General features: G+C 44.9%; 1 protein-coding gene across 3 annotated transcripts in view; it reads left to right on the forward strand.

Annotated features, from left to right (window-relative positions):
- LOC120401814 (centromere protein F-like) overlaps positions 1-27,561 on the forward strand; it is a 96,420-nt gene that overhangs the window by 18,862 nt on the left and 49,997 nt on the right. For all 3 annotated transcript variants that reach the window (XM_039532048.1, XM_039532047.1, XM_039532046.1), the window contains exons 4-8: positions 12,616-12,731; positions 15,881-15,972; positions 18,371-18,662; positions 20,766-20,968; positions 25,051-25,176. In XM_039532048.1, coding sequence (XP_039387982.1) covers positions 12,616-12,731; positions 15,881-15,972; positions 18,371-18,662; positions 20,766-20,968; positions 25,051-25,176 — 829 coding nt within the window. The remainder of the gene's footprint in view (positions 1-12,615; positions 12,732-15,880; positions 15,973-18,370; positions 18,663-20,765; positions 20,969-25,050; positions 25,177-27,561) is intronic.

Genomic DNA, 27,561 nt, shown 5'->3' on the forward strand with positions numbered 1-27,561 from the left:
TCCCGGTCCAGAGAGCAGCAGTACCGGTCCCGCTCCTGATCAGCAAGAAGCCGATTGTCAGCTTTCTGCCGACACAGATTGACGGCACCGCCATGGCCTTTACGCTCGGCATCACTGGAGTCCGGCGCCGACTCGGGCCGATACAGCTACCCGCAATGGGCTCCAGACAGCAGGGATCAACAAACTGGGTGGTAATCACAATGGGGACCGCCAGGGCACTGGTCCTTCTGGACCCTTTGGGCCTACCACCAGTGTCAAGGTGCTCCCTCCGGGGCCAGCTACTCAGTACAGTGGTCCTGGTCCCTGCACCAGTGCTCTTCTGTAAGGGAAGCTACCGTGGCCAAGCCACCTGCAGCCTCGCCAAGCGAGAGACCGGAGAGCCTGGCACCATGCCCGGTGCCACCCCATGGCCACTAGCCCCAGCTAGAACTCCTTCCCTTGAGGGAGGGGGACCAGGGTGACCAGCCGGAGGAAGCTGAGCAACTGCTAACTTCCTCGTCATCCCCGGATGAAGCGGTAGCAGGCACGGCGGTAACAGGACCTCCGCCAATAGACCATAAAGCCCACCAAGAGCTGCTACATAAGGTGGCCCATAACTTGGGGTTGCAAGCCGAGGAGACGGTTGAGCAGGAGGACCCCATGGTGGACATTCTGAGCCCAGAAGGTCCATCCAGAATAGCGCTCTCGCTCATTAAGACCATTCAGTCTAATTACTTGACTATATGGCAGACCCTGGCATCCAGCGCACCAACAGCCAAGGGTGTGGAGCGCAGGTACTTTGTCCCATCGAAAGGATACAACTTATTATTCTGCCACCCAAACCCATGTTCCCTGGTAGTCTCGGTAAACGAGAGAGCGCCATGGGCAACAGGCTCTGGCCCCCAAGGCCAAGGAGGCAAAATGCCTAGACCTGTTTGGCAGGAAGGTGTATTCGTCAGGAGGCCTTCACTTGAGGATTGTTAACCAGCAGTCGGTCCTCAACAGGCATACCTTCAACTCTAGGGTGGCAGTGGGGAAGTTTAGGAACAACCTCCCACAGGGCTCCCACCAGGACTTCACGGCCCTAGTGGAGGAAGGCAAGTCTGTAGCGAAAATTTCCCTCCAAGCTTCCTTGGACTCAGCGGACGCAGCAGCCAGGACAATCGCGTCTGGCGTGGTCATGCGGCGCTCAGCGTGGCTTCAGGAGTCAATCTCCTGCCAGAGGTCCAGAATTCGCTCCAGGACCTTCCCTTCAAAGGGTCTGGACTCTTTTCTGACCAGATGGACACAAAGCTGCACAGCCTCAAGGACTCTAGAGCTACACTCAAGTCGCTGGGTATGCAAACCCTGGTGACTCAGAGGAAGCCCTTTAAGCCACAGCCTTCTCCCCAGTGCCAGTGCCAGTACCAGCCTCGTCCTCGACAGGAGTCTCACCGCAGGCGAGGCAGAGACAACAGGAGGCGGCGCAATAATAACAATAACTCCAATAGGCCAGAGCCAAGGCCAGCATAAATCTCAGCCGGGCTCTAAGCCAGGCTTTTGAAGGTGCGCTCGAGGACAGATCAACTACTGGATCCATCCCCTTGTTTCCTCAACTGCCTGTCCCGCTTCTCCCATGCATGGTCCAGCATTATGATGGACCGTTGGGTGTTACGCATGGTGTGAAGCGGGTACACACTACAGTTTTCCTCCCTACCTACCCCCCACCTGCCTTCCCCATCCCTCTTCAGGGACCCTTCTCACGAGTATCTCCTAGAAAAGGAGGTTCTCTCGCTCCTAGAGGCGGGGGCGGTACTGATAGTACCCTTAGACCTAAGGGGGAAAGGGTTCTACTCCCGCTATTTCCTCATCCCCCCGGGCCAGAGGGGGCCTTAGTCCCATTCTAGACCTGAGTGGGCTCAACAAGTTCCCAGTCAAGGCCCGGTTCCGCATGGTCTCTCTGGGCACCATCATCCCTTCCCTGGATTCGGGAGACTGGTACGCTGCCCTCGACATGAAGGATGCATATTTTCATATCACCATCCACCCAGCGCATCGCCGATTTCTGCGCTTCACCATGAACCAAGAACATTATCAGTTTGCTGTTTTACCGTTTGGCCTAGCTGCAGCCCCACGGGTACTCACAAATGCATGGCGGTGGCGGCGGCATTCTTACGGAGGCAGAGGATTCGAGTTTACCCGTACCTCAACGACTGGCTCCTGGTGGGTCGGTCCGAAGAAGAGGTTCAGTCCTACATGCAGACGGCCCTGAGTCTATTCCGCATGCTCAGGCTCCTGGTCAACGTTCCCAAGTCCACTCTCGTGCCAATGCAGAGAGTGGAGTTCATAGGGGCGGTCCTGGACATGGTACAGGCAAGGGCGAGCCTTCCAAAATCACAATTCCAGGCCATCTAGCAAGCAGTGAACTCCCTGTGTCAGTTCCCCACTACAACGGCCAGATATTGCCTGCGGCTGCTAGGCCACATGGCAGCTTGCACACATGTGGTCAAGCATGCCAGACTGAGAATCAGGACTCTGCAGGCTTGGCTTGCCCGTGTATACCACCCAGGCAGGGACCCCCTAGACTTGATAGTGACAGCCCTGGGGGACGTGCTGGACTCCCTGATGTGGTGGCAGTCCCAGACCACGGTTTACGAAGGCATCTCCTTTGCCGCACAGCAGCCGGACTTGACGCTGGTAACAGATGCGTCAGACCTCGGATGGGGGGGCTTATCTAGGGGACCTCAGGACCTAGGGTGTGTGGTTGAGGGCAAAGCAATCACTCCATATCAACGTGAAGGAGCTCAGGGTGGTTCGTTTAGTGTGCCAGACCTTTCACACCACTCTGAGTGGTCACAGCATGACAGTTCTGACAGACAGCATGACCGCCATGTTTTACATAAACAAGCAGGGCAGAGCCCGTTCCTCCCCGCTCTGCCACGAGGCTCTCCTCCTCTGGAACTTTTTGCATAGCCCACACCACCTCTGGTTAATGGTGTATCTCCCGGGGGAGCAGAACTGGCTGGCGGACCACCTCAGCAAGTCTTACTGCATGCACGAGTGGATGCTCAGAGCAGACATTGTGCTTTCACTCTTCCGAAAATGGGGGTTTTCCCTGGGTGGACTTGTTTGCCACTGAGGGCAACACCCAGTGCCCGCAATTCTGCTCGTTCCAGGGTCGCAGTTTGGGCTCAGTAGCCGATGCCTTCGCAATCCCGTGGGGAAGGGAACTGAAATACGCCTTTCCCCCGATTCCCCTGGTGCACAAGGTACTGCTTAAGGTGTGCAGGGACAGGGCATCGATCATTCTTGTTGCCCCGGCCTGGGCCTGCCAGCACTGATTCACCACACTCCTGGAGCTGTCAGTGGAGGCCCCAATAACCCTGCCCCTCATTATGGAGGGCGGCTTCTCCACCCTGACCTGCAATTGCTGCATCTGACGGCATGGAAGCTATGTGGTTAAATGCTTTGGAGAGCTAGTGCTCCCTTCCTGTGCAGCAGGTTCTGCTTGGTAGTAGGAAGCCCTCTACCAAAGTGACTTACTTGGCTAAGTGGAAGAGGATCTCATGCTGGTGTGGGTCACAACAGGTGCAGCCGCACCAGGCCCCAGTGCTGGCCATTCTAGATACCTACTGCACCTCAGGCAGCAAGGGCTGGCCCTGTCCTCTATCTCCGCCTTCCACCCAGGGTTTTCAGGCAGCTTGGTTTTCTACCACCCAATGGTGGGGCGATTCCTCAAAGGTCTGGAAAGGGTGTTCTGTTACTCGCACCCCCCCCCCCCAGTCCCTCCATGGAATCTCAGCGTAGTCCTTTCTGAGCTCATGGGGGGGTCCCCTGTTGAGCCCCTGGCTACCTGCTCCCTCCTCCACCTTTCCTGGAAGGTGGCATTCCTGGTGACCATCAGCTCGACCAGAAGGGTATCTGAGCTGAGGGCTCTCACCTCGGAGCCGCCATACGCTGTGTTTCACAAAGACAAGGTGCAGCTCCGCCCACACTCTGAGTTCCTCCCAAAGGTAGTTTCACAATTCCATCTGGGCCAGGACATTTGTCTTGTCTGCCGGTGTTTTTTCCCAAACCCCATGCGGACCCAAGTCACCGCAGCCTGCACACCCTAGATGTCCCCCGAGCATTGGCATTCTACTTGGAGCGTACCGAGTCCTTTCTGTAAATCTACGCAGCTGTTCGTGGCCGTAGCTGAGCAGATGCAAGGCCTTCCGGTGTCGTCGCAGTGAATCTCGTCTTGGATTACGGACTGCATTCGGGCGTGTTTATGACCTTGCTGGTGTGCTGACTCCGGCAGTCACAGCCCACTTGACCAGAACGCAGGCAGCTTCTGCGGCCTGCCTGGCACAGGTCCCGATTCAGAAGATCTGCAGGGCGGCCACCTGGTCATCGGTGCACACCTTACAACCCACTACGCGGTCAACCAGCAGGCACGAGAGGATGCGGCAGTTGGCAAGGCGGTCCTCCGATCGATTGTCTCGTGACTCCTACCCTCACAAAGTAAACTTGTAATTCACCTAATGTGGAATAGACATGAACAAGCACTCAAAGAAAGAATGGTTACTTACCTTTTCGTGACTATTGTTCTTCGAGATGTGCTGTTCACGTCCATTCCACCACCCACCCTTCTACCCCTCTGTCGGAGTTGCCGGCAAAAAGGAACTGGAGGTGGCTGGGCCAGCGGGGGTATATATACACGGTGCAGTGGAACCACTCTGGCGGGGGCCCCGCTGGCCCGCCAGGAGCCGCTAAGGGAAAAAGTTTCCGACGCTCGTGCACGCGGCACACGCATACCTAATGTGGAATGGACGTGAACAACACATGTCGAAGAACAACAGTTACAAAAAGATGAGTAACCGTTCTTTTTTATAGCATAGCTTGGTGTGTGTCCACATTTAATTTTCTCTACTCCAACAAAGCCTTCTGATTTTTCCAGCATTAATTATTTCTCTTTTCAAAGTGACATAAGTCCCCTGCGAGTATAGTTCTCATGGATGCATATATACCAGTATAAGCAATCCCCTAGCTTCAATCCAACAATACAACTTTCCATTCCCGAGTGATTGTGTGTCTGGTAGTACTCTTGAACTCCACTATCCAGGGTACAGAGACCTGGAAGTTGTCCTCACCTCGCTTTTAAATGTTTCTTCACAACATCTGTTCCTGTTCCCTGCTACATTTTCACTGAACATAGCTTCCTCGGTCTGTCTCATGTTACTGTCTATTCCAAGAGGGCGGTGCTCAGTTTCTGTGCACTATGGGTGAAGGAGCATGTGCAGGCACAGCCACAGCACTCCTGATGGAACAAGAATATTTACAGCAATTTGGTGAAGGCTGTGGCAAAACTCAGCCTCCACGCAAAGGAAAAGGAGCTGAGGCAGTGGTACCAGAAGGTGAAGAATAGATGAATTTTGGAGCCACCTGCATGACCTGTCTGGTAGTGAGCTGGGTACTATATTTCTGGAGGGACCCTACCTCTTCTGTAACCCTGTGGGCACTCTGCGTCCTGGTGATGGGAAGGAAATCCCTCCCCTGGAGTAATGGAGGAGCAAGAGGTATCAGGCCCTGACCAGGAAGATGGGAACAAGGAGGGTTACAGCAAGGTGGGTGACAGCCGGGAGCTGTTTCATACCTAGCCATGACATGCATCAATGTTTCCTGCTTGGGCAAAGGCAGATTGTGATAGGTGAAAGTGGATAATATCCCGTTAAATAAACTATTGTCTGTTGATATGCATTAATTTTTGGCAAATGCATACTTGTGTGCTTACATTGTCTGGCAAGAGCTGACAGTGAGGTGGTGCTTCCCGCATATCCTCTGCATACCCCCCATTATGGCTGCAAACAGTCAGCCATTATTCCACATTCCCCACTTTGTCAGTCGCCCATAAGAGACGCTCTGGTGCAGGTTTTTACATTCTCAACCCTCCCAAATTGAACTGCCCCTCACCTAGTTTCTATTTGAGCTGTACCCAAATCCAGATCTAGTGCCCACATTGTAATCAAATCTTCCCCTCAAAAAGACAGACCAGCGTACAGTGTACTGAAAACATCTCTTTAAAACAGGTGTTTTACTGCAGCGGTTCTAACTGCATCACTAGTAGCATGAGGCAGAATTGTTTGTAGCAAAGTCAGTGAGGCAGAATTGACCATGATTGGCTTCATGAAGTTGATATTCTAGGATTACAAGTACGTATAGAATCTGTGTACACACATGGTTCTCTAATAGCACTTTAAGGCCTTACATGTAGCTTGGCAAGGCACTATAACCCATGAATAGAAATGTAGTGCACTCTAGCCTTAGAAAATTGAGATAGCACTGCAATAGTACTGATCTGCTGGCAGTATCTACAGTGTGGAAAATCCTCCTGAATTGCAAGTGCGTACATACCACTTTGATCAGATAGACCTAGCACAAAGAGGAGACACGTTGAATTTTAAACATTTCAAGGAACAGTATGGTCAGAGGTCAAGAAAGGAAGCAAGTAAACACACGGCAGTTGGTACGCCATCAGTTGGTGTCTTGTGGTACTTTGAGGTACAGACAGAGCAGCTTGTTAATTTTTACACACAAAGCTTTCTGGGCACAATTTCACAGAAGACTTGCCCAAACATTATGTTGAAGATACGCTTTGCTCAGCCCATCGTGATATGGCACATCCCCATGCCACTTTGCCAGGACCTCTGAGGGGAATTATTGCAGAAAGCAGCATGGCTGCATACTGCCATGGGCAGACTAAGGGTATGGCTACACTTACGGTTTGCAGCGCTGGTAGTTTGCAGCGCTGGTCATCCAGCTGTGTAGGAGCAGCGGTGGTGTGTGGCCACACTCACAGCTACCAGCGCTGGTGTGTGGCCACATTTGGAGCATTTGCAGCGCTGTTGGGAGTGCTGCATTATGGGCAGCTATCCCAGCATTCAAGTGCACCAACGTGCTTTTCAAAAGAGGGGGGTGGAGGGTGGTGTACTGTGACAGGGAGCGGGGGGAAAGAGAGAGGGGATTTTTGGAGCCAACGCTGTGTGTTAGCTTCCTGGATTGGAAAAATCACAAAATGTTCATGAGCCCTTAGTCTTAATTCTAATTGCAAACAGCCTGCCTCCAACACAGACTGCCCCCTGTTTCACTCACTCCCTGTGGTGTACTGTGACAGGGAGCGGGGAAGAGAGAGATTGGAAAAATCACAAAATGTTTGCAAACCCTAACAGCCTGCATCCAACACTGTTTTCCCTGCCTCTCATTTGATCGTTCACAGCCAGGTACAGATAGCTCCTGTTTGCTGGGATCAGTGTTTGTTTTTATAGATAAGCAGTTCAAACGGAGCTTGATCGGCTCCGTTCTGTTTCATTCACTCTGCCTGCCTGCCTCTCATTTGATTGTTTACAGCCAGGTACAGAACGGAGCTCCGATCGGAGCTCGTTCACAACAAAACAAAGAGAGGCTGCATAACAAAACAAAGAGAGTAATTTAATTTATAAAAGCATTCTGGGATACACCTTATTCCCTGGAGGCCAATCACAGCGCTGGTGTGTGGCCACACTTGATGACCAGCGCTGCAGCACCAGCGCTGGAATCCTTATTCCCCATGCTGAGTGAGGTATACGGCCAGCGCTGCAGCCAGGGAGTTGCAGCGCTGGAAGTGCCCTGCAGGTGTGGCCACTTACTAATTGCAGCGCTGGTGGAGGCTTTCCAGCGCTGCAAATCGCCAGTGTAGCCATACCCTAAGGCTTCTTAAACAGCTCTTTCTTTGCCACTTTGGGATCATCAAGGAGCATGACTTCCTGAAATAAGTGCAGTTATCTTTATTGAATACTATCCTTTTTATATATCAGAATGAACCCCACATGCTCCCCGAGACATTGGGTTAAGAAACCCTGATCTACTCTTTATGTAAGGTCTAGCATTCATTATTCCTTAGTAATTTGGAGGCAATCCACATAGTTATGCTGTACAGGGTGGGAAAATCTGAGTAGCTGCAACATTTATGTCAGGGAAGGCTGCCTCCCTTCCTCTCCACCTAACAGTTCTCTATTTATCACTAAGCTTGAGAGTGAGGCTGTTCTCAAGATTGTCCCTAACACCTGCACAACTGTCTGCTCACTGTCAGAGCCAAGAGGAAACGCACAGAGAAGGACATGCTCTGTGAGATTCTGCAGGTCTAAAAGTGAAATAGAAGGGCAATACGGCAGTGGTGTGAACAGCTGCTGAAGGAGGACAAAGATGCAAAAAGAAATGCTGCTGCTGATCTAGCTGCTCAAATAAATTGTTGACCAGGGAGCATTAAGGATCTTGCTGCATTAGTTCACCCACTCCAAAGCATGGATAAATATGGGAGGTTGGCAGGGATCATAGACACCTCAGCCCCTTGTGCCAGTTCCCGCTGTATTCTGCTTCCATGGACAACATGTCAGGAACCGAAGAACTTTGATTACACATACAGTCATCTGTGATGCACCGATATCCAGTCTGCATGTTGTACTTGTACCTAGTCAAGGTATATAGCTAGTAAAGTCAATTATCAGTTATCTTTTTTTTTTTTGTATGTCTAGCATGCTGTGGTGGTAATAAAGTACATACTTGAAAGCTGGTGCAACTTTATTGTGACTTTTTGGTATTGCAGTGCTAGAAAATAATATAACTAGAAAGTCTTCTGTACTTCTGTAATATACATTTATTGACTTTTTTTTTTTAGAAGTGCCTTTATTTAATCTACATATACACCACCTGTACTACACTGATGGTCATAGAAACATTGACAGTCTTCCATACTTCAATAACAAATTCTTTAAAAGTCATGAATGTCACAAATTCCACACCTGTTCTATTAATAGCTTCATAGAAACAGGGTTAGGCTATTACCTACTGTCGAAGTAAGCTTTTAAAGCTTCCTTTACCTGAACCGCGTTAGCAATGCAACTCTTAGCTAGCCCATTTTAGATCCAGCCCGTCCACCTCACTCATCCACCCTGGCAAGAGGGGGTCTCAGAGAGTTCTGCATGCTGTGCATTGCATAAGAACAGAATGTTTTACTTGTTGATAGGGAGCTTTGGCATGAGACCCCCTCCACTTCACATTCCTTCTTCAGCTGTATAGGTGAGTCAGATCTTTTCTTGCTTCTGTCCAGCTTGCTAGTGTATGGTTTCTCGAGCCAGAGAATTAACGGTAGGCAGTTTCCATGAACTGATTGGCATGGAAATGTCATTAATTCCAGTTGGATGGAGTGGGGAGTCTGCTTTCAATATGTCATAAAACACAGTGTTTCTAAAACCATGGGTGTCCTGAATTTCTCTGAACCAGCCAGTGTTTATCAGTAATGTGTCCCTTATGATCTACCAAGGCCTGCATACATTTTGAAGGTTTTGTTGTTTATATGCTTACACACTGGGCAGGGGGAGCACACAATGGGGATATTTCCTACCTATAACCCCAGCACATTCAGGGAAACCCAGCTTATTGAATCCATTTATTCTTTTTTTGAGCCTAACTACCCTGTACTGCAGGGTATGCGTTATTGTCTTGCATACCTCTGTGATGAGTGTCCTTACCATTGATTTTTTTTTCTAACACCAAATTGATTACCCCACTAGTCGATAGCAAACTGGTGATGTCAGATTCCATAGGGCAGTCACCATTTGTTTCTCCTCTGTAAGGGTAACTCTCACTTTGCTGTTCCTTTGCTGGGGGAGTAAGGTGAGCTGACCATGCAACTCTAGGAATGAACTTCTGCATCTAAAAGTTCTAGAACCACTGATTGTCCCACCACCCACTAGACAGGTTCAAAACTGCCACTCCACCAAATGTGGTTGTTCCATGAATAGCCTCTGCATTTATTTTCCAGTTATCCTCAGTTGACTCTTTGAATGCTGAGTCTTTGGGAATATAGCACTAGAATGCCTAGCCAGAGTGCAGCATGTTTTTGCCAGTACAACTCAATGCTATGTAGACATGCCAGCAGAAGTGGCAGAGTGTAAAATGCACTTTACCAAAATAGTTTTGGCAGTGTCACCCTGACAACAGGATTTTTACCACTGCAACTTTCTAGTGCAACTTTTTAGCGAGACAGGCTTGAAAATGTTCACCTAACACTAACTTTATCACTTATTAATAGAATATAACTAGTTTTGAGGTTATATGACCCTTAGGGGGATTGTTGTGCATATAGCTTCATGAAATGGAATCTTAATAAAACAATTTAATTATGAACATTTGGAGAATCTGCCTATGTACAGTTTACAAATTGTTTGATATCGGGGACTTTATGTCAGACTTCAAATTCCATTTTGAATGTGGGTCTTTTAGCCTCTCTTTTTTTACCTCCATCTTGGACTAAAATTCCAAGTGGTGAGGGCCTGGGGCTATCAATGATAGGCTGTGAAACTTTGATGATCATTTAAATGGAGCACCCTGGGACAAAGCAAGGGCTACCATCCAGGCTAAACTAGTTTTTCAACATCTGAATTCTAGGAGTGATGGTAACTAAGGGTATGGCTACACTTGAGAGTTGCAGCGCTGGTGGAGGCTTTCCAGCGCTGCAATTAGTAACTGTCCACACCTGCAGGGCACATCCAGCGCTGCAACTCCCTGTCTGCAGCGCTGGCCGTACACCTGGGTCTGCTTGGGGAATAAGCATTGCAGCGCTGGTTCTGCAGCGCTGGTCGTAAAGTGTGGCCACACACCAGCGCTGTTATTGGCCTCCAGGGTATTAGGAGATATCCCAGAATGCTTTTAACTAAATTATTCCCTTTGTTTTGTTATGCAGCCTCTCTTTGTTTTGTTGTGAACATGGCTCCGGGAGCAGCTTATCTAAAAAAACAAACACAGCTCCTGTTTGCTGTGATCAATCTGTGAACAATCAAATGAGAGATCCCCCTCCCTGCGTGATTCACAGGGGTTGAGTGTTTGCCTTTTGCTTGACCAGCAGCAAAGGGAGAAAGGGAGTCGGCAGCTGCTTATCTGGTCTGCAGGCTTTTGCAGTTAAAGAGTAAGGGGTGGGAAAAAGTTTCTGATTTTGCAAGTCAGGGAGCCGATACACAGTGTTGGCTCCAAAAATCCACTCTCTCTTTCTCTCCCCCGCTCCCTGTCACACTACACTCCACCCCATCACCCTCTTTTGAAAAGCACGTTGCTGTCACTTGAACGCTGGGATAGCTGGCCACACTGCAGCGCTGGTAGCTGTGAGTGTGGCCACACACCATCGCTGTCCCTGCACAGCTGGATGACCAGCGCTGTAACTCTCAAGTGTAGCCATACCCTAAGTAACAGAATCTGTGGTAAGGTACTTTCATTAGCTGATGAGGCTGATTGGGAGTCACCTGACAAAGGTGGGGAAGGAGGTAATAAAAGAGGGTCTCTAAACAACCTGGGGGAAGGGAGCAAGGAGAGAAAAGACCACAGATACTCCATGATTCAGGGGAGAAACCATGTGCAGGAGGGTAGAGAGAGAGAGGAAGAATCCTGAACTAGAGGACTCTGATTTCAGTCCAGAGAATGGTCTAAGAGTGTTGAGGAAATTGAGGCAGGGAATTGTGTATAGGGTTTTTTTTTTTTTGGTCCAGATATGTATACTTGTGCTTGCTCAATAGAGAGTGGTTTTTTGGGAACCCTTGTAAAGTCTGTGTTTGACTACCACAGAGGTTCTCAAACTATTGTACTGGTGTCAAGTATCAGAGGGGTAGCCGTGTTAGTCTGGATCTGTAAAAGCAGCAAAGAGTCTTGTGGCACCTTATAGACTAACAGACGTTTGGGAGCATGAGCTTTCGTGGGTGAATACCCACTTCGTCGGACCCCTTTCATATAGAAAGCCTCTGAGTGCAACTCCCCCCCCATAAATTAAAAAGATTTAATATATTTAACAGCATTATAAATGCTGGAGGCAAAGCGGGTTTTGAGGTGGAGGCTGACAGCTCGCACCCGTAATAACCTCGCAGCCCTCTGAGGGGTCCCGACCCCCAGTTTGAGAACCCCTGAACTACCATGTCACTGAAGCGGTGAACTGTTTACCCAGAGTGCCCACGATATTAGAGCTCTGGGAAAAGGGTGTGTTTAAGTCGGCAGGGTCAGTACTGGCCTGGGTGCCTAAGACAGCTAGGTTGTGTGGTCCCATTTCTGTCGAGTGGAACTGAGAGCCTGTGCCCTGGAAATATACCAGAGAAGCCAAGGGAAAAGACAGTTGTTGCAGCCTATTCAGGCCAAGGGAAGCTTAAGAGCACAAATCAAGCATATTGGGACCCAATCACAGCAGTCTTGCGAATGTCCAGCAGAGGGAGTTTTATTAGAACTGACCCATCTTGTTATAATCATTGTAATTGCTTTTCATCCATGTGTTCTTTTTGTGTATAATTCTTTTAGTTTTGAGTCGTCTGAAATATTAAGCCTTGAGTGTATATAACACAATTGTCTCTTTCATATAAGAGAAAATTTAAATAACCAAATATCATTAGAAGTGAAAGTACAGATTCCAATATTTATTTGAAGGTGTCATAATCTAGAATTGATATATAAATAATATTTTTAGTGATATCTTTATTGTACCAAATTTTTGTATTCCTTGAATAACCAAAATTGCCATTCAATGTGTATTTTGGGCTCTTAATGTATGATTGGGCCCTGTTTCTTTCTGTAACTAATTCCTTGCACTTCTAATTTTCTTTTAAACAGGTACAAATCTGAACTTGAGAGAAGTCAGCAAACATTGATTACAGGAGACTTATCACTCAGTAGTACACCACAGAAGAACTTTACTGCTCCTTTAACACCAAATCAAAATCACAATGGTAATTTTTCCCCCCTTTTCTAATAGGCAATTGAATAAAATGTAAATTCCTTTGAAAGTACACGTCATTCCAGAAGCATAAAAGAAAACAAAAGGTGAATGAAGAAAACAGCTGACCATGTGATTCTCTTATAATCTGTTAGTCTATAATTTTCCAATATTTGAAAATTAATTCTCATGAGTCAGTGTGTAAGAATTTAAGTGACCATGCTTTGAGAGACCAAGAATATGCTTTGTCTTGCTTCAGGGAAGAATACAAATGCAGACACTAATATGGACATAATTAGTTAGGATATACATATATTATGTTCTATAATAAAATATTCAGGTGAGGTTTTAATTAAAAATAATTGAAATTCAGTTTTGATGGCTGGTGAATCGGGGACTTGAGGGATTTATTAGTAAGTGCTCAGATTTCAAAATGCTTACCAGTGACAATGTACCATCACACAATTTGCTTGAGTTTAAGGTTGTGAAATTCAGAATCTACATAAGAACGGCCGTACCGGGTCAGACCAAAGGTCCATCTAGCCCAGTATCTGTCTACCGACAGTGGCCAATGCTAGGTGCCCCAGAGGGAGTGAACCTAACAGGCAATGATCAAGTGATCTCTCTCCTGCCATCCATCTCCATCCTCTGACAAACAGAGGCCAGGGACACCATTCCTTACCCATCCTGGCTAATAGCCATTTATGGACCTAACCACCATGAATTTATCCAGTTCTCTTTTAAACACTGTTATAGTCCTAGCCTTCACAACCTCCTCAGGTAAGGAGTTCCACAAGTTGACAGTGCGCTGCGTGAAGAACAACTTCCTTTTATTTGTTTTAAACCTGCTGCCTATTAATTTCATTTGGTGACCCTTAGTTCTTGTATTATGGGAATAAGTAAATAACTTTTCCTTATCCACTTTTTCCACATCACTCATGATTTTATATACCTCTATCATATCCCCCCTTAGTCTCCTCTTTTCCAAGCTGAAGAGTCCTAGCCTCTTTAATCTTTCCTCATATGGAACCCTCTCCAAACCCCTAATCATTTTAGTTGCCCTTTTCTTAACCTTTTCTAGTGCCAGTATATCTTTTTTGAGGCGTGGAGACCACATCTGTACACAGTATTTGAGATGTGGGCATACCATGGATTTATATAAGGGCAATAAGATATTCTCAGTGTTATTCTCTATCCCCTTTTTAATGATTCCTAACATCCTGTTTGTTTTTTGACCGCCTCTGCACACTGCGTGGACATCTTCAGAGAACTGTCCACAATGACTCCAAGATCTTTTTCCTGACTCTTTGTAGCTAAATTAGCCTACATCCTATTGTATGTATAGTTGGGGTTATTTTTTCCAATTTGCATTACTTTACCTTTATCCACATTAAATTTCATTTGCCATTTTATTGCCCAGTCACTTAGTTTTGTGAGATCTTTTTGAAGTTCTTCACAGTCTGCTTTGGTCTTAACTATCTTGAGTAGTTTAGTATCATCTGCAAACTTTGCCACCTCACTGTTTATTCCTTTCTCCAGATCATTTATGAATAAATTGAATAGGATTGGTCCTAGGACTGACCTTTGGGGAACACCACTAGTTACCCTTCTCCATTCTGAGAATTTACCATTAATTCCTACCCTTTGTTCCCTGTCTTTTAACCAGTTCTCAATCCGTGAAAGGACCTTCCCTTTTATCCCATGACAGCTTAATTTACTTAAGAGCCTTTGGTGAGGGACCTTGTCAAAGGCTTTCTGGAAATCTAAGTACATTATGTCCACTGGATCCCCCTTGTCCACATGTTTGTTGACCCCTTCAAAGAACTCTAATAGATTAGTAAGACACGATTTCCCTTAACAGAAACCATGTTGACTATTGCTCAACAGTTTATGTTTTTCTATGTGTCTGACAATTTTATTCTTAACTATTGTTTCGACTAATTTGCCCGGTACCAACGTTAGACTTACCGGTCTGTAATTGCCAGGATCACCTCTAGAATCCTTTTTAAATATTGGCGTAACATTAGCTAACTTCCAGTCTTTGGGTACCGAAGCCAATTTAAAGGCCAGGTTACAAATCTTAGTTAATAGTTCCACAACTTCACATTTGAGTTCTTTCAGAACTCTTGGGTGAATGCCATCTGGTCCCGGTGACTTGTTAATGTTGAGTTTATCAATTAATTCCAAAACCTCCTCTAGTGACACTTTAATCTGTGACGGTTCCTCAGATTTGTCACCTACAAAAGCCAGCTCAGGTTTGGGAATCTCCCTAACATCCTCAGCCATGAAGACTGAAGCAAAGAATCCATTTAGTTTCTCCACAATGACTTTATCATCTTTAAGCGCTCCTTTTGTATCTCGATCATCAAGGGGCCCCACTGGTTGTTTAGCAGGCTTCCTGCTTCTGATGTACTTAAACATTTTGTTATTACCTTTGGAGTAAAAAATACAAAATGGGTATAAAATGTATTTTGTATACAAAAGAGAAAAATTTCATGGACACTAAAACAAGGTATTGCCAAAAACTTCAATTTGGCAACCTGCCTAACAAGTTGGAGATCAGTTCTTGTTCTCCTTTGAAAGCTGAGATTTCAGATGCTTTCCGAAAATGCAAAACATTCTGGCTATGGTGTTGCTTGAGAAAGTGGCTGCTCCAGTTAGGTAGGAATTAAAGTGGAGAGAAGCAAGTTGTGACTTTAGGCTGAGATTTTCAAATGTGTGGTTATTCCCATTAGCAAGAAGTTAGGTGTCCAGCTCCCACTGATTTTTCTTTGGAAGCTCCTTTGAATATTTGAATCTCAATGCCTGATATTTTAGTCATGCTACAAATGAATGTTAATGCCAGGGGAACAATGGGAAAAAAATCATCATTCAGGCAATATTACAATATACATTTGTACCCCTGGTATTTGTCCCTCAGTTTAGTGGTTGCATTTTCATTGTGGCACTGAGTTCCAGATCTCAGTTTTCTGTCCCTGAACTATTCAGTTTTATTGGTTTTAAAAGAACTTCCCTTGAGGAGTTCTCTTTTATATATCACTAGAGATTAATGAGATTGTTGCTTTTACCACCCTTGTCTAATATTAGGCATAAGAAATGGAATAGGGAAGATATTGTGTATGAAATGAGCCAGATTAGCAAATATTGATTGTCAATTTGTAGATTCTAAATTTGAAGAACTCCAAGAAAAATACAATAAAGAAGTTGAAGAAAGAAAAAGACTGGAGGCAGAACTAAGAAATATCCAGGTTAAAGTAAGTATAAATTTGAAATGGGGTATATAGTATCTCAGCATTGTAATCTCATTTAATGTGTGAAATGGAGAAAGGTGCAGTTCTTCAAAATTAGCCATATGATTTTTCAGGGAGACTGGTAATATTAAATTTTCTCACTGTTCATGCCATTGAGATTAAAGTGTAGATTTAAGAAGAGTAAGCAGTGGGTATGGTTAATTTCCTGACAGCATTTTTGAAAAGTTAGTACTAATTAGAATACACAAAAAGGACTTTTTAAACATTGTTTTCATGTAAATAATCACACATGACTGAGAATTTCTCAATACGCACAGTTATAAAGAGGGATAGAATTTATGGGGAAATGTATATGTTTTTGCATTTAAAGTCTGAAAAAGACCTCTTATGTTTTCTGTTTTAAAAACAAAACAAACAAAAAACCTAACCTACTCAAGTTGGGCACAGTTCTTTTTTACCACCTTAAGAATATACTACTTCATCATGCTTAAATCCTTTTTTTAATAAACTTGTATTGAAAACCTACAAACAAAATGAATAAAATACATGTAAAATCTCTTTCTAGTAAATTTAAAAGTTTACTTACACAATAAACTTAGTGTAAATATCCAGGAATATTCTCATTACAGTTTTTCAGTTGGTGCTTGCTTTTTAGCAGTTTAAGACTGATAGTGCTCCCACTGAAGTCAGGGATTAAATTCTTGTTAATTTTAGGGAGCAGTATTGGGGGCCCTTAGTGCTTTAGTCACAAACTCCATTCAAATGTTAGACATATTGAAAAACCAGGTTCAGTAAGTACCAATACCAGCTTCCTCGTATTTTTAGAATGTAAGAACGGCCATACTGGATCAACCCAATGGTCCATCTAGCCCAGTATCCTGCCTTCTGGATGGTGCCAGATGCTTCAGAGGGAATGAACAGAACAGGGCAATTTATTGAGTGACCCATCACCTGTTATCTAATCCCAGCTTCTGGCAGTCAGAGGTTTAGGGACACAGAGATTGTCTAGTGAAAGAAAAATATCTGATATTAGAGCCAAAACGTGTTTTTGAGTCCAAGTATTTTGTAAAAATAAGTGCAAATAAATGTGTGGAATGATTGACATGTAGAATTCTTGCTAATGTGATCATCACACATTTGGAGATGAATAGAGGCCTGTAACGGGTCGAGACTCACCGCTGTGATGCCTCCTGCTGTTGTCCTGGAAATTGGCTCTTTCACAGCCTTGGAGCGCTCTCTGCAGGCCCCTGTCTCGCCTTCCCAGGCCCCCATGACCCTCCTGGACCCCGGTGCCCTTTTCCACTGGGGTTCTGCCCCTTGCAGTACCCCACAGTCTTGGTGGGTCTCCCTTCCCCAGAGAACCCCCACCTCCCTATCCCCACCTTGCCTCAGTCTTGGCTACTGCCAGTCCCCATCTAGCCCCCATTCACTGGGGCAGACTGCAGTATGATTGCCAGTCGTCAATGGCAAGGAGGGTTTGGGCCTGCTGTCTCTGCCTACCCATGGGCTGCCCTCTGCAACTCCAGTACCTTTTGGCATTGCACTTGGCCGGGAGCCTGGGGGGTTTCCAGACCAGAGCTCCCCAGCTCCTCTTGGCTTCCCCCAGCCCTGCTCCACTTTAGGTACACTCCCCAGCAGCCAGGCCCTTCTCCGTCTAAAGGCAGAGAGAGAGTCTCAGAGCCCCTGGCTCACAGCCCTTTTATAAGGGCCAGATGTGTTCTGTTTGGGGCATGGCCCCAGCTGAGGCTGCTTCCTCAATCGCAGCATGTCCCTCCCCCCCACCCCTTGCTGTTCTAAGTCCTTTACGGCAGAAGCGGGGCAACCACCCCGCTACAAGCCCTTAGTCTAAAATGTAGCTATATTTGTCCAGAGAATACAAATAAGTATCAGATCTAATTTACAGTAAGTCTAGAACTAAGTACGTAAATGAATGTTGTACATGTCAACAGCTAGCTTTACAAAACTGATCTGATGGTGAGGAATGTGGAGGGAAGGTACCTCAGTGTTAACTGATAGGATGCCTCTCTTAAAAAACAAAACAAAAAACTTGATATACTAAATATAAGGAATCAGAAGTAAAACGTATTGTCATTGAGATGCTGGCCAGCTTAGATATATTTGAACTGAACCCTATTCAGTTGCCTGTGATGTTAATCGGCAAAGTATTCTAGTCAGTTGACTTTTGGGGGTGTAAAAGCAGGGTGATGTGAATCATATAGTCCTTTGCGCTGATGGATGATATGTGTCACTGACTCTGTTAACAAAAATTGTCACTGACAGCTTGACCTATTGCCCTACCTTATTTCCACCATACAGTAGTGAATGAATTCTCTTATAAATTGTCAGCTATAGAGCTGTGTACGGTAGATATGCTTTTTTTTTCTCTTTTTTTTTTAAATAGAAAATAAATCATTCTCATCCTCAAAGTACTAAGAGTCACAGAGAGATTGCTCGGCATCAGACTTCTTCAACAGTGTTCTTGTGGCAACAAGAAAAGACACCAAGCTGTCCTTCATCCAGCAGTCAAGAAACCCCTTTAAAGAGAGGTTTTACTTCATCCCATTTTCCATGGGAACAAGAAGCAACTCCTAACCACAGTGGCTTAAGATCAAAGAAGACAGATTTCAACAATAGTTTCTCTGACAATTTTGGTAATTCTTCTGTCATCGAGCAATTAAAAACACAGAACCAAGGTATCTTGCAAGTGTAGTTATGACTTTAAATCTATTTTATAAATAAGGTCTTTTTTTAAAGATAATTAAAACCCTCTGTGTTTAAGGACTTCACTGAAGACTGTTTATGTATAAAATGGGGGTAAAATACATACTCAACTTGTAAGACTTTTTGAGATCTCTGGGTAAAAAACACTATTTAAGTGTCTATAAATCAATAGAATAATTAATAAAGTTTTTTCCAGTATGAAAAAATTAACTGAGTTAAGAAACTGACTTGTTTTATTGTGTTTTGAATGTAATTCTTTGGAAGATTCTGTAGAGTAATCTGTTCTATCAAGAAGTCATTTTTCATGGAGATCCTTGCCTGGTTAAACTAAAACCATAGTAGAATAAGCATCTGGAACTTCTTCAACCGAGAATCTTTTTCTCTTTCTCTCTCTCTTTCTCCGCCAGCTCTGGCTACGCTAGAGAGCTTACAGCTGCATCGGTGCAGCTGTGCTGCTGCTGCTGTAAGCTCTGTAGTGTAGCCACTCTAAGCTGATGGGATAGAGGTCTCCCGTCGGCTTAATTACTTCAGGCCCTGCAAGTGGTGGTTGCTATGTTGGTGGGAGAAGCACTCCTGCCGACACAGTGCTGTCCACACTGATGCTTAACTCTCTGTAAGTAATGTCGCTCTGGTGGGTGGCTAATTCACACCGCTGAACAACATAATTTATGTCGATTTAAACTGTAGTGTAGCCACTTAGAAGTCTTTGTAAACATTCAATAAACACTATAGGAAGAACCTTATCTTCAGCATATAAGGTGACAAGTGACTTAGGGCCATTTCATGTCTTGCGCTCTGTCATTCTATCTTTGGTCTTCAGATTTTCTGTCAGTTAATTTTGTTACATTGTTGGAAGTGTTTAAGACAGAGTCTGTATCCTCCATTTTTTGAGTGAGTAGCTGGGTCTCCTTTCTTAGATTTCTACTTTAATCCAATTAAGCGAAAATTATTGGCAAATGGTCTTCAGAAAAGATAATTTTTTAAATGGTAATGCTGTTCTGCACGGTAGTTTTATCAATTCAAACACTCACCCTTTGCTTACGGTTAGTTCAAATGGGTAGAGTTTTCATTCAAGGTTTAATTTATATGCACGGTCACATCATAAAGTTCATTGCAAACTTAAGCTGAAGTTTCAGCTTTGGAAGAATGAAGGGTTTTTTTTGGGAAGGTGGGGCAGGGAGAAGAGTCAGTGACCAAAAAAAGAGAAGATTCTCAACTGCTATTTGCTGCCATCTGTTTGTTTGCAGCTAGAGTATCAGTGGAATAGGTCCTCATGAAAGAATGATCAGATCATTTATTTCACATGCTAATAATCTGAAATTGCTGACTAGTATTCTTCATGTACAAAATTCCATTGAACTGTGTGGAAAAGATTCTGACCCTCCCCAAACACATGTGTATCATGACAAAAGCAGTTTTTATTTCTAGATGTGCAGTGTTTTAGTGATGTGGAAAAGACCACAGATTGTATTTACTAAAGGCCCATAGATTATATTTACTAAAGGGCCCTTCCAAAAAGTGAGACGTATTGAATAAGATAAATGAACACTATTTACTTAAATTTGGCCCAAAAAATAGGTTTGTAATAGCTTTTCTTAAGAAGAAACTTTTTCAAAACTTAAGACCAAATAGAAATGTTTCAATAACTTTTTAGAAAATTCCAGCGGAGGTAGGTCTTAAAAACAAAGAGCCTCTGCAAAATTGGTGGCCTAAACACCGCAACATTGTGCATAAGAATCAGAAAATGAAACTAGTAAAAAACACAGTGAAACTGATTTACAGTCATTATCCAAGTTCAAAAAATAAACATAAATTGTGCCAACTAGACTTTTAAAGGCCTTTCAATTTTCCTCATTTGATAATAGATTTCAATTTTTTATATTGCTATAAATTTAACCTGATAAGCAGTTTTTAAATAGTTTTTATTTTTTATTTGCATTTGATAGCTGCCTGAAATGTTATCAAGTGCACAGAATATGTCTAATTAGAATGTGTAGGCTGCTTTAAAGTACTAGTACAGTAAGTACCTTTTTAAGTAGATGGCATCATATTAATCATTTTTCTTTTAAATTAAGAATTACGCTCCAGAGTTCAAGAACTAGAGCATCAGCTACAAGATCAAGAAAAAGAAAAGAAATTCCATATGAACAAACTTCAAGAAACTCAACTCCAGCTGGAGAAAACAAAACTGGAATTCACAGAAAAAGATTCTGTTTTGCACAAAATTAGAGACGAATTGAATAGAATGACAGCACAACGTGATCAAACTACTGCCCAGGTACCATGTTGCATCAGGCCTTTTCTGGCTGCTTTTATAATTATTGTTAGCAGTAGTGTGTGTCAAACATTCAGTCATATTTACAGGATTCAAGGTACTTGAATAATGTTTCTTAGAAGATCCTGAGGATAATGAATTGAAAGTATGTATGATGTTGGACAGCCTAAAGTTCTTAATTAGCTTGTCATTTTCTGCAAGGTTCCAAGCACTTCTTAGCAGGTACTTAGCATCTTGCAGCCTTATGCCTTTGGGCATTATTCACTGGTGATCTGGAACATCTTCTCCAATAAGTAGGGCTCTACCAAATTCACAGCCATGAAAAACACATCACAATCTGTGAAATCTGGTCTTTTCTGTACTTTTACCGTATTCTATACAGATTTCACAGGAGAGACCAACGTTTCTCAAATTGGGGGTCCTTCTGCACTGCCTTCAGAGCTGGGCGACCGGAGAGCGGTGGCTGTTGGCCGGGCACCCAGCTCTGAAGGAAGCGCCCTGCTTGCAGCAGCGCAGAAGTAAGGGTGGCAATACCATACCATGCCATCCTTACTTCTGTGCTGCTGCTGGTGGTAGCTCTGCCTTCAGAGCTGGGCTCCCAGCCAGCAGCTGCCACTCTCCAGCCATCCAGCTCTGATGGCAGTGCCACCACCAGCAGCTGCGCAGTGGAAAGTGTAGCAGTACTGCAACCCACCCCACAATAACCTTGTGACACCCCTTTATCCCTCCCGCCAACTCCTTTTTGATGTGATATTTTAAAATCCTATGACCATGAAATTGAACAAAATGTACTGTGGGGCCCTACCAATAGGGTTGCATAGAGCAAGAATGACACCTGGTGGCCAGTTGTGATCTTAAAGGGACACTGTCATATAGTTCAACATTTTCAGCCTAAACTAGCATAAATTCAGGGGAGAGTTACTTGGATTCTAAACTATCCCAGTCTAAATACTTGTGTAAACTTGAGTTAAGGATGAATTTGTAGTAATTAAAAATAACAAGTATTAAAAACACAGGAAATTCAAAGTTACGTTAAACATAAAACACAACCCAACATTTTAAAATTTGGAAATGTATAATTCAGGCTCTCAAACAACCTTAACTCTGCCTCTTCAGTGACTCTAGCCTCTAATCTTTCTTCCTGGAAAATGTGCCGTTTTCAAGTCCTTCACATAAGAGTTTGCGAGATAAGATCTCCATGCTGAACTGGTGTTTTGATCAAGGGCTTTTTGTACTGGCTCCAGGACAATTTGTAAAAGCCGGTGTATTATTGGTTTAATGAACAGACCACTGCTGTCCCTTTGCAACTTTTTTCCCTTCGAGTGGTTATCCATTTCCACAGTTTGCTGACGGTGTGCAATGCACCCCACTCACCCATGTTCAGAGTCTCATGCACCTTGAGCATCCTCATATCCTGCACCGAGGGCATAAAAGGGTGGAGCAGGCCAGCCACCACTCAGTTCCTCTCATGCCTCCTGGCTTTGAGATGAACATGGGCAGTGAGCAGTGCTAACAAAATACCTGGCTCTTTTCAAATTTGTGCATAGCATAGATAGGGATAGTTAGTTGTTGCCCATTGGCATTTTGGTTTTTCTTAGGAATAGGTTTCATTTTTTAACCAGAATTGGTATTTCTTTCTGGTACCAGGATGCCTTCTTCTAAGTCCCCTGGATTTACATACTGTCCATCAAACCAGGGCACTATACCCTGTAATGTTTGGCATTTAAAATATTTATTTTGTTTAGGAGAATATCCTTGGAAAATGTGCTGTTTGCAAGTCCTTCACTTGCAGGACCTGCAAATCTAGAGAAGCCCTGCTCCAGATGTACTTAATGGGTAAAGCAATGAGAGTAGCTTCAGGCCCTGGGTCAGATAACCATCCTGTAAATGTCTTCTCTGCTCCTTAGAGTGCTAGTACTGGGTCCCTCACTTCCTGGGCCTCATCAGCAACATCCTCTTTCAAAATCTGGCATGTCGGACAAGAAGCTTTCTGTGAAAAAGGTACAGGGCACGGAAGAGTCCAGAGATGATCCCAGATTAAGATTTCCTCAAAGAGAAGGGAGGAGAAATCCAAGCTTTTATGCAGACTCAACTTATGCTATCTTATGTCTGAACAAAGTGTCGTTAGGACATATTCTGTGTTCCTACTGACAATTGTCACAGACTTAAATCTAAACCAGCGGATATATCTGCCTATATTTTTCTTTGAACCTCCCGCTTCTAAGGCTGATGCTATGCTCCATATGTTGAATGTCAGACGTGCTTTGGCATGTTACTTTGCAAAGGATGAAATCTTTTAGAACTTCATCCAGTTAGGTGCTTATACAACTGTGTGAGGGCCTGTTTAAGTGGTTAATATGAATTCTCCTGCTTCATTCAGCATTTATTTTACCAGAGCTCAGGCATCATCGGTGATATATTTCTATGTGGAAATATGTAAAGCAGCTACTTGGGGAATCTAGTCACATGCTTATGACAGATTAAGCTATCACTAAACCCTTCAGATAAGATTCTATGATTGGAAAAGGTGTGTAATAATCCCTGTTCTCTTAAGGCAGAGATGGGCAAACTACGGCCTGCGGACCACATCCGGCCCGCAGGACTCTCCTGCCTGGCTCCTGAGGTCCTGGTCTGAGAGGCTAGCTCCCAGCTCCTTCCCTGCTGTTTCCCTTCCCCGCAGCCTCAGCTCACTGCGCCACCGGCGCAATGCTCTGGGCAGCAGGGCTGCAAGCTCTTGCCTGGCAGCGCAGCTGCAGAGCCCGGCCTGACCCAGTGCTCTAGGCGGCATGGCTTGTAGCACTGCCAGCCACCCGTGCTCCACGCAGCGCGGTAAGCGGGTGGGGTGGGGGGCTTGGATAGAGGGCAAGGGAGTTTGGGGTGGTGAGGGGGCAGGGATGTGCATAGGGGTTGGGATGGTCAGAGGGCAGGGAACAGGGGAGTTGAATGGGGGCAGAGGTCTCGGGGGAGGCAGTCAGGAAAGAGAGAGGGGGTTGGATGGGGAATCCGGGAGACAGTCGGGGCAAGGGTTCCGGGGGCGGTCAGGGAGAAGGGGTGGTTGAATGGGGCAGGGGTTCCGGGGCTGAGAAGCAGGGGTGGGGGTTGGATAGGTTGTTGGTTTTCTGCTTTAAAAGCATCCAGCCATGAAGATGATTTAAATCTTATCAACTGTTCACTTTTTTGTTACCTTTAAGAATAGTTACTTGCCTTAAAGAAAAGATTTCAGAAAAGAAAAAGGTGTTCTGTAGAGAGAAAAACATTTACTCTGCTATGACAGCTTTCTGGTAAATCGGTTGTAAATCTCCCTAACATGCTGTGAACACAATGAAACTGTAAGAGGCAAAGGAGCCAGTAGCATTACAGACGTAGCATTGTGTACTGAGAAAATGTGCTTTGGGCAACTTTCAGACATATCAGCAGATTGTTTTCACAATAGAAATTACACTGGGAATTTATTAAATAGGTTTTCAGCGTACTCTGGTTCTTTATAAACCACCAAAATTACAAGCAATATATTAGTTTAATAAAATGACAGATTAAAAAACTGAAACCCTTCTAATAGGAGAATTTCCTCTAGAAATCCTTTCTAGAGGAAATTCTCCTAGCATATTGATTTTCAGTTTAAAATTTCAGTCTAACCTACTTTAAACAATGAAAATTGTTCTGTTCAAAATAGTTGCTGGACTAAAATAGTTCAGGTTTTTTTTTTCTGTTGAATCAATGTACTGATTCACTGTAAATTGAAAGTTGCATTGAATTTATCTCCTGTGCCTAAAGACTTCTAGTTTTTTAGTTTTTGCTGCTCACTTATTGAAACTTAGCACACACTTGTACTATAGCCAAGTGTAATCTGTTATCAGTTTGGTATTGGATACCTGTGTGGGTGTCCACTGCATCATGGAAGACTGTAAGCAGTTTTGGGGCAGAGACTATACTTCCTCATATGTATGTGTTTTTTGTTTTCCTTTTATTACAGTAGCTACTAAAGTGAGGTTTCAATCCTGATTGCGGGGGCGGGATTGCTATTGTAGTACAAATAATAAATATTCCCCTTTACATCACTGTGATTTATGATTAAATTTTTGTAGTATGAAATGGTGGAGCAAAAGATGAAAAAACTGTCAGAAGAACTGAATTGTCAAAGACAAAATGCTGAAAGTGCTCGTCGCTCATTAGAACAGAAAGTAAAAGAAAAGGAAAAGGAATACCAAAAGGTAAGGCAAGACCCATTTTTTTCACAAGTTTAAAGTTGCCTCCAGACTGCTATTACCAGAGTGAATAAGTTGTTCATTGAGTATTTGTCCGTGTAGATCCCACTCTAGGTGCATATGTGCCTCAGGCACACAAGATTGGATTCTTCTTCTTTGATTGCTCATGTCAATTCCATGTTTGTGTGCGTGCCCACATGCATGGCTGTCAGAAATTCCCCCCCTAGTGGTATCCCTAGAGTCGACTCTGGCAATCTCTGGAGCCCTATGCTTATGCGCCGGTACATTGGGCACTGATGGCCCCATGCCATCTCAGTTCCTTCTTTCCACCAGAGACAGTTGTTGGAATGCTCCTTGTTTGCACAAGTCCAATAGTGGTTTCTCTAAATTTGGACTCTTTGAGTTTTTCTTGTATGTAGTTACTGTAGTGTTAGTATTATAGTTAGTAGCAGTTAGCATTTGGAGCGGAGTCCCATTAGGAACATAGCCCCAAGGACAGGGTATGCACCAGTCCCTGGGGTTTAAGCCGTTGCTGGGTGCAGCAAACCTATGCCTATTAGCGACATGCACAGAAGCTGCCTTAAGTGTCTCAGAGAGGCACATATTAAAGAAAAGTGCAAAAGCTGCAAAAACTTCAGACCTCGCACTGTTAAAGACAGGGATATCCGGTTAAATGCCCTGTTGATAGAAGCTGCCCTGTGCCCCACGTCAGAATCATGCCACTCCAACTCTGCATTGAGCACTCCAGCATCGGTGCGGAGTGCCCCTCCGACACTGGGACGGTGCCGGTGCCGCTTCCCTTCTCCCATGCCTAAGAAGAGGCATAAGAGGTCACAGTAGGAACGATGTCATTCTCTGGCACCACGCACAGCTACCCCGGAGCCCACACACAAGTTGAGATGTGCACAGGGCTGCTTGATTTCCCCAGAGCCACATCTGGCAGTGGCCACACCACCTGGGGCACTGAGCCCAAATTGGGAACCACCACCTACTCTTGGGAGCTGTCGGAGCCCAAAACATTTCCTGGCACCTTCAATGTTGGAGGCATTCCGAGCAGCAAGAGACTTGATGTCTCTCCCTGTGCCACCCATGCCTTGGGCCTAGGCCTATCTTTGGCAGACCCCTCGAAGACAGTTCTCTCTAAAGAGAAACCTGTGATGAGGCCACCTTGTGGGCCTCCGACATGGCACCCATGGCTCCCCAGGGCAACGCTCCCCATCACCGCATCATTGCTTACCACTTCTCTGGTCTCCACCTTCCTGGCACTAGTCCTCGGTATCGCGAAGCATATCTCCATCTTTGAGACACCGGTCATCTTCCCCGTGGTGCTGCTCCCTGGTGCAATGGTGATCCTCAGCATGCCATGGCTACCAGCACGAGGCCACCTCAGCTCCACCCTAGTCTCCTAGGGAGGAATCTTCCTCAAGGTCTGAGAGTGAACCCTCCCCACCCCAGAGGCATCATCAGCAGTGGTCTTACGGGCCGGAGCCCTCAGCAGGCCCGCCATCGGGTCCCTGACCATTCACCCAATGGCCACCCCAGTGGCTGTATTGGACCCTTTGGGGGTTCCCTCCCATGCCATACTCATATTCTCTCCAGGCACCTGTGGTAGTTTCTGAGAGCCCGGTCTTGGATACAGCACCAACGGAATCAGAACCAGACCTTAGCACCAAGACTCTGGCGGCCCCTGTGTAGTCAGCACTGGCGGTTGAGGATGAACCAGCTGCACTGCCCATGGCTGCCTCCTTCTCCGACAAGGTGGTGGCTGGACCTCCCAACCTTTTGCCACCCGATGATTTCCGTGTCCACCAGGAGCTGCTTAAAAGAGTGGCCTCCAACTTGGGGCTGGAGACTGTGGTGCTCAAGGAGCCAACTGACAACCTGTTCAACATCTTGGCTACAGCAACTAAACTTCCCCAAGTTAGGGTCCTTCCTGGTACCAAAGTGTTGTATTCCTGGACTTAATGATCTCCCACCAGTCCTTGTTAGAGCCTTTATCACCTCTCTATCAAGACAGGATTTTTGGTGGCTGTTATCGCCGCTCAAAGGATAAGCTAGATTTAGGTGTTAATGGCAGGATCTCTTTTACTATATTTCACAAAGACAAGATGACTCTTCTTTGATCTCGTCCTACATTCTTATTCAGAGTGGCCTCAGGCTTTTGTTTGCATCAATGTATACACCAGGGGTTGGCAACCTTTCGGAAGTTGTGTGCCGAGTCTTCATTTATTTACTCTGATTTAAGGTTTCGCATGCCGGTAATACATTTTAACATTTTTAGAATGTCTCTTTCTATAATATATAATTAAACTATTGTTGGATATAAAATAAATAAAGTTTATAAAATGTTTAAGAAGCTTCATTTAAAATTAAATTAAAATGCAGAGCCCC

The sequence above is a fragment of the Mauremys reevesii genome, linkage group 3, assembly GCF_016161935.1.
Source record: "Mauremys reevesii isolate NIE-2019 linkage group 3, ASM1616193v1, whole genome shotgun sequence".
NCBI classification, from domain to species: Eukaryota; Metazoa; Chordata; order Testudines; family Geoemydidae; genus Mauremys; species Mauremys reevesii.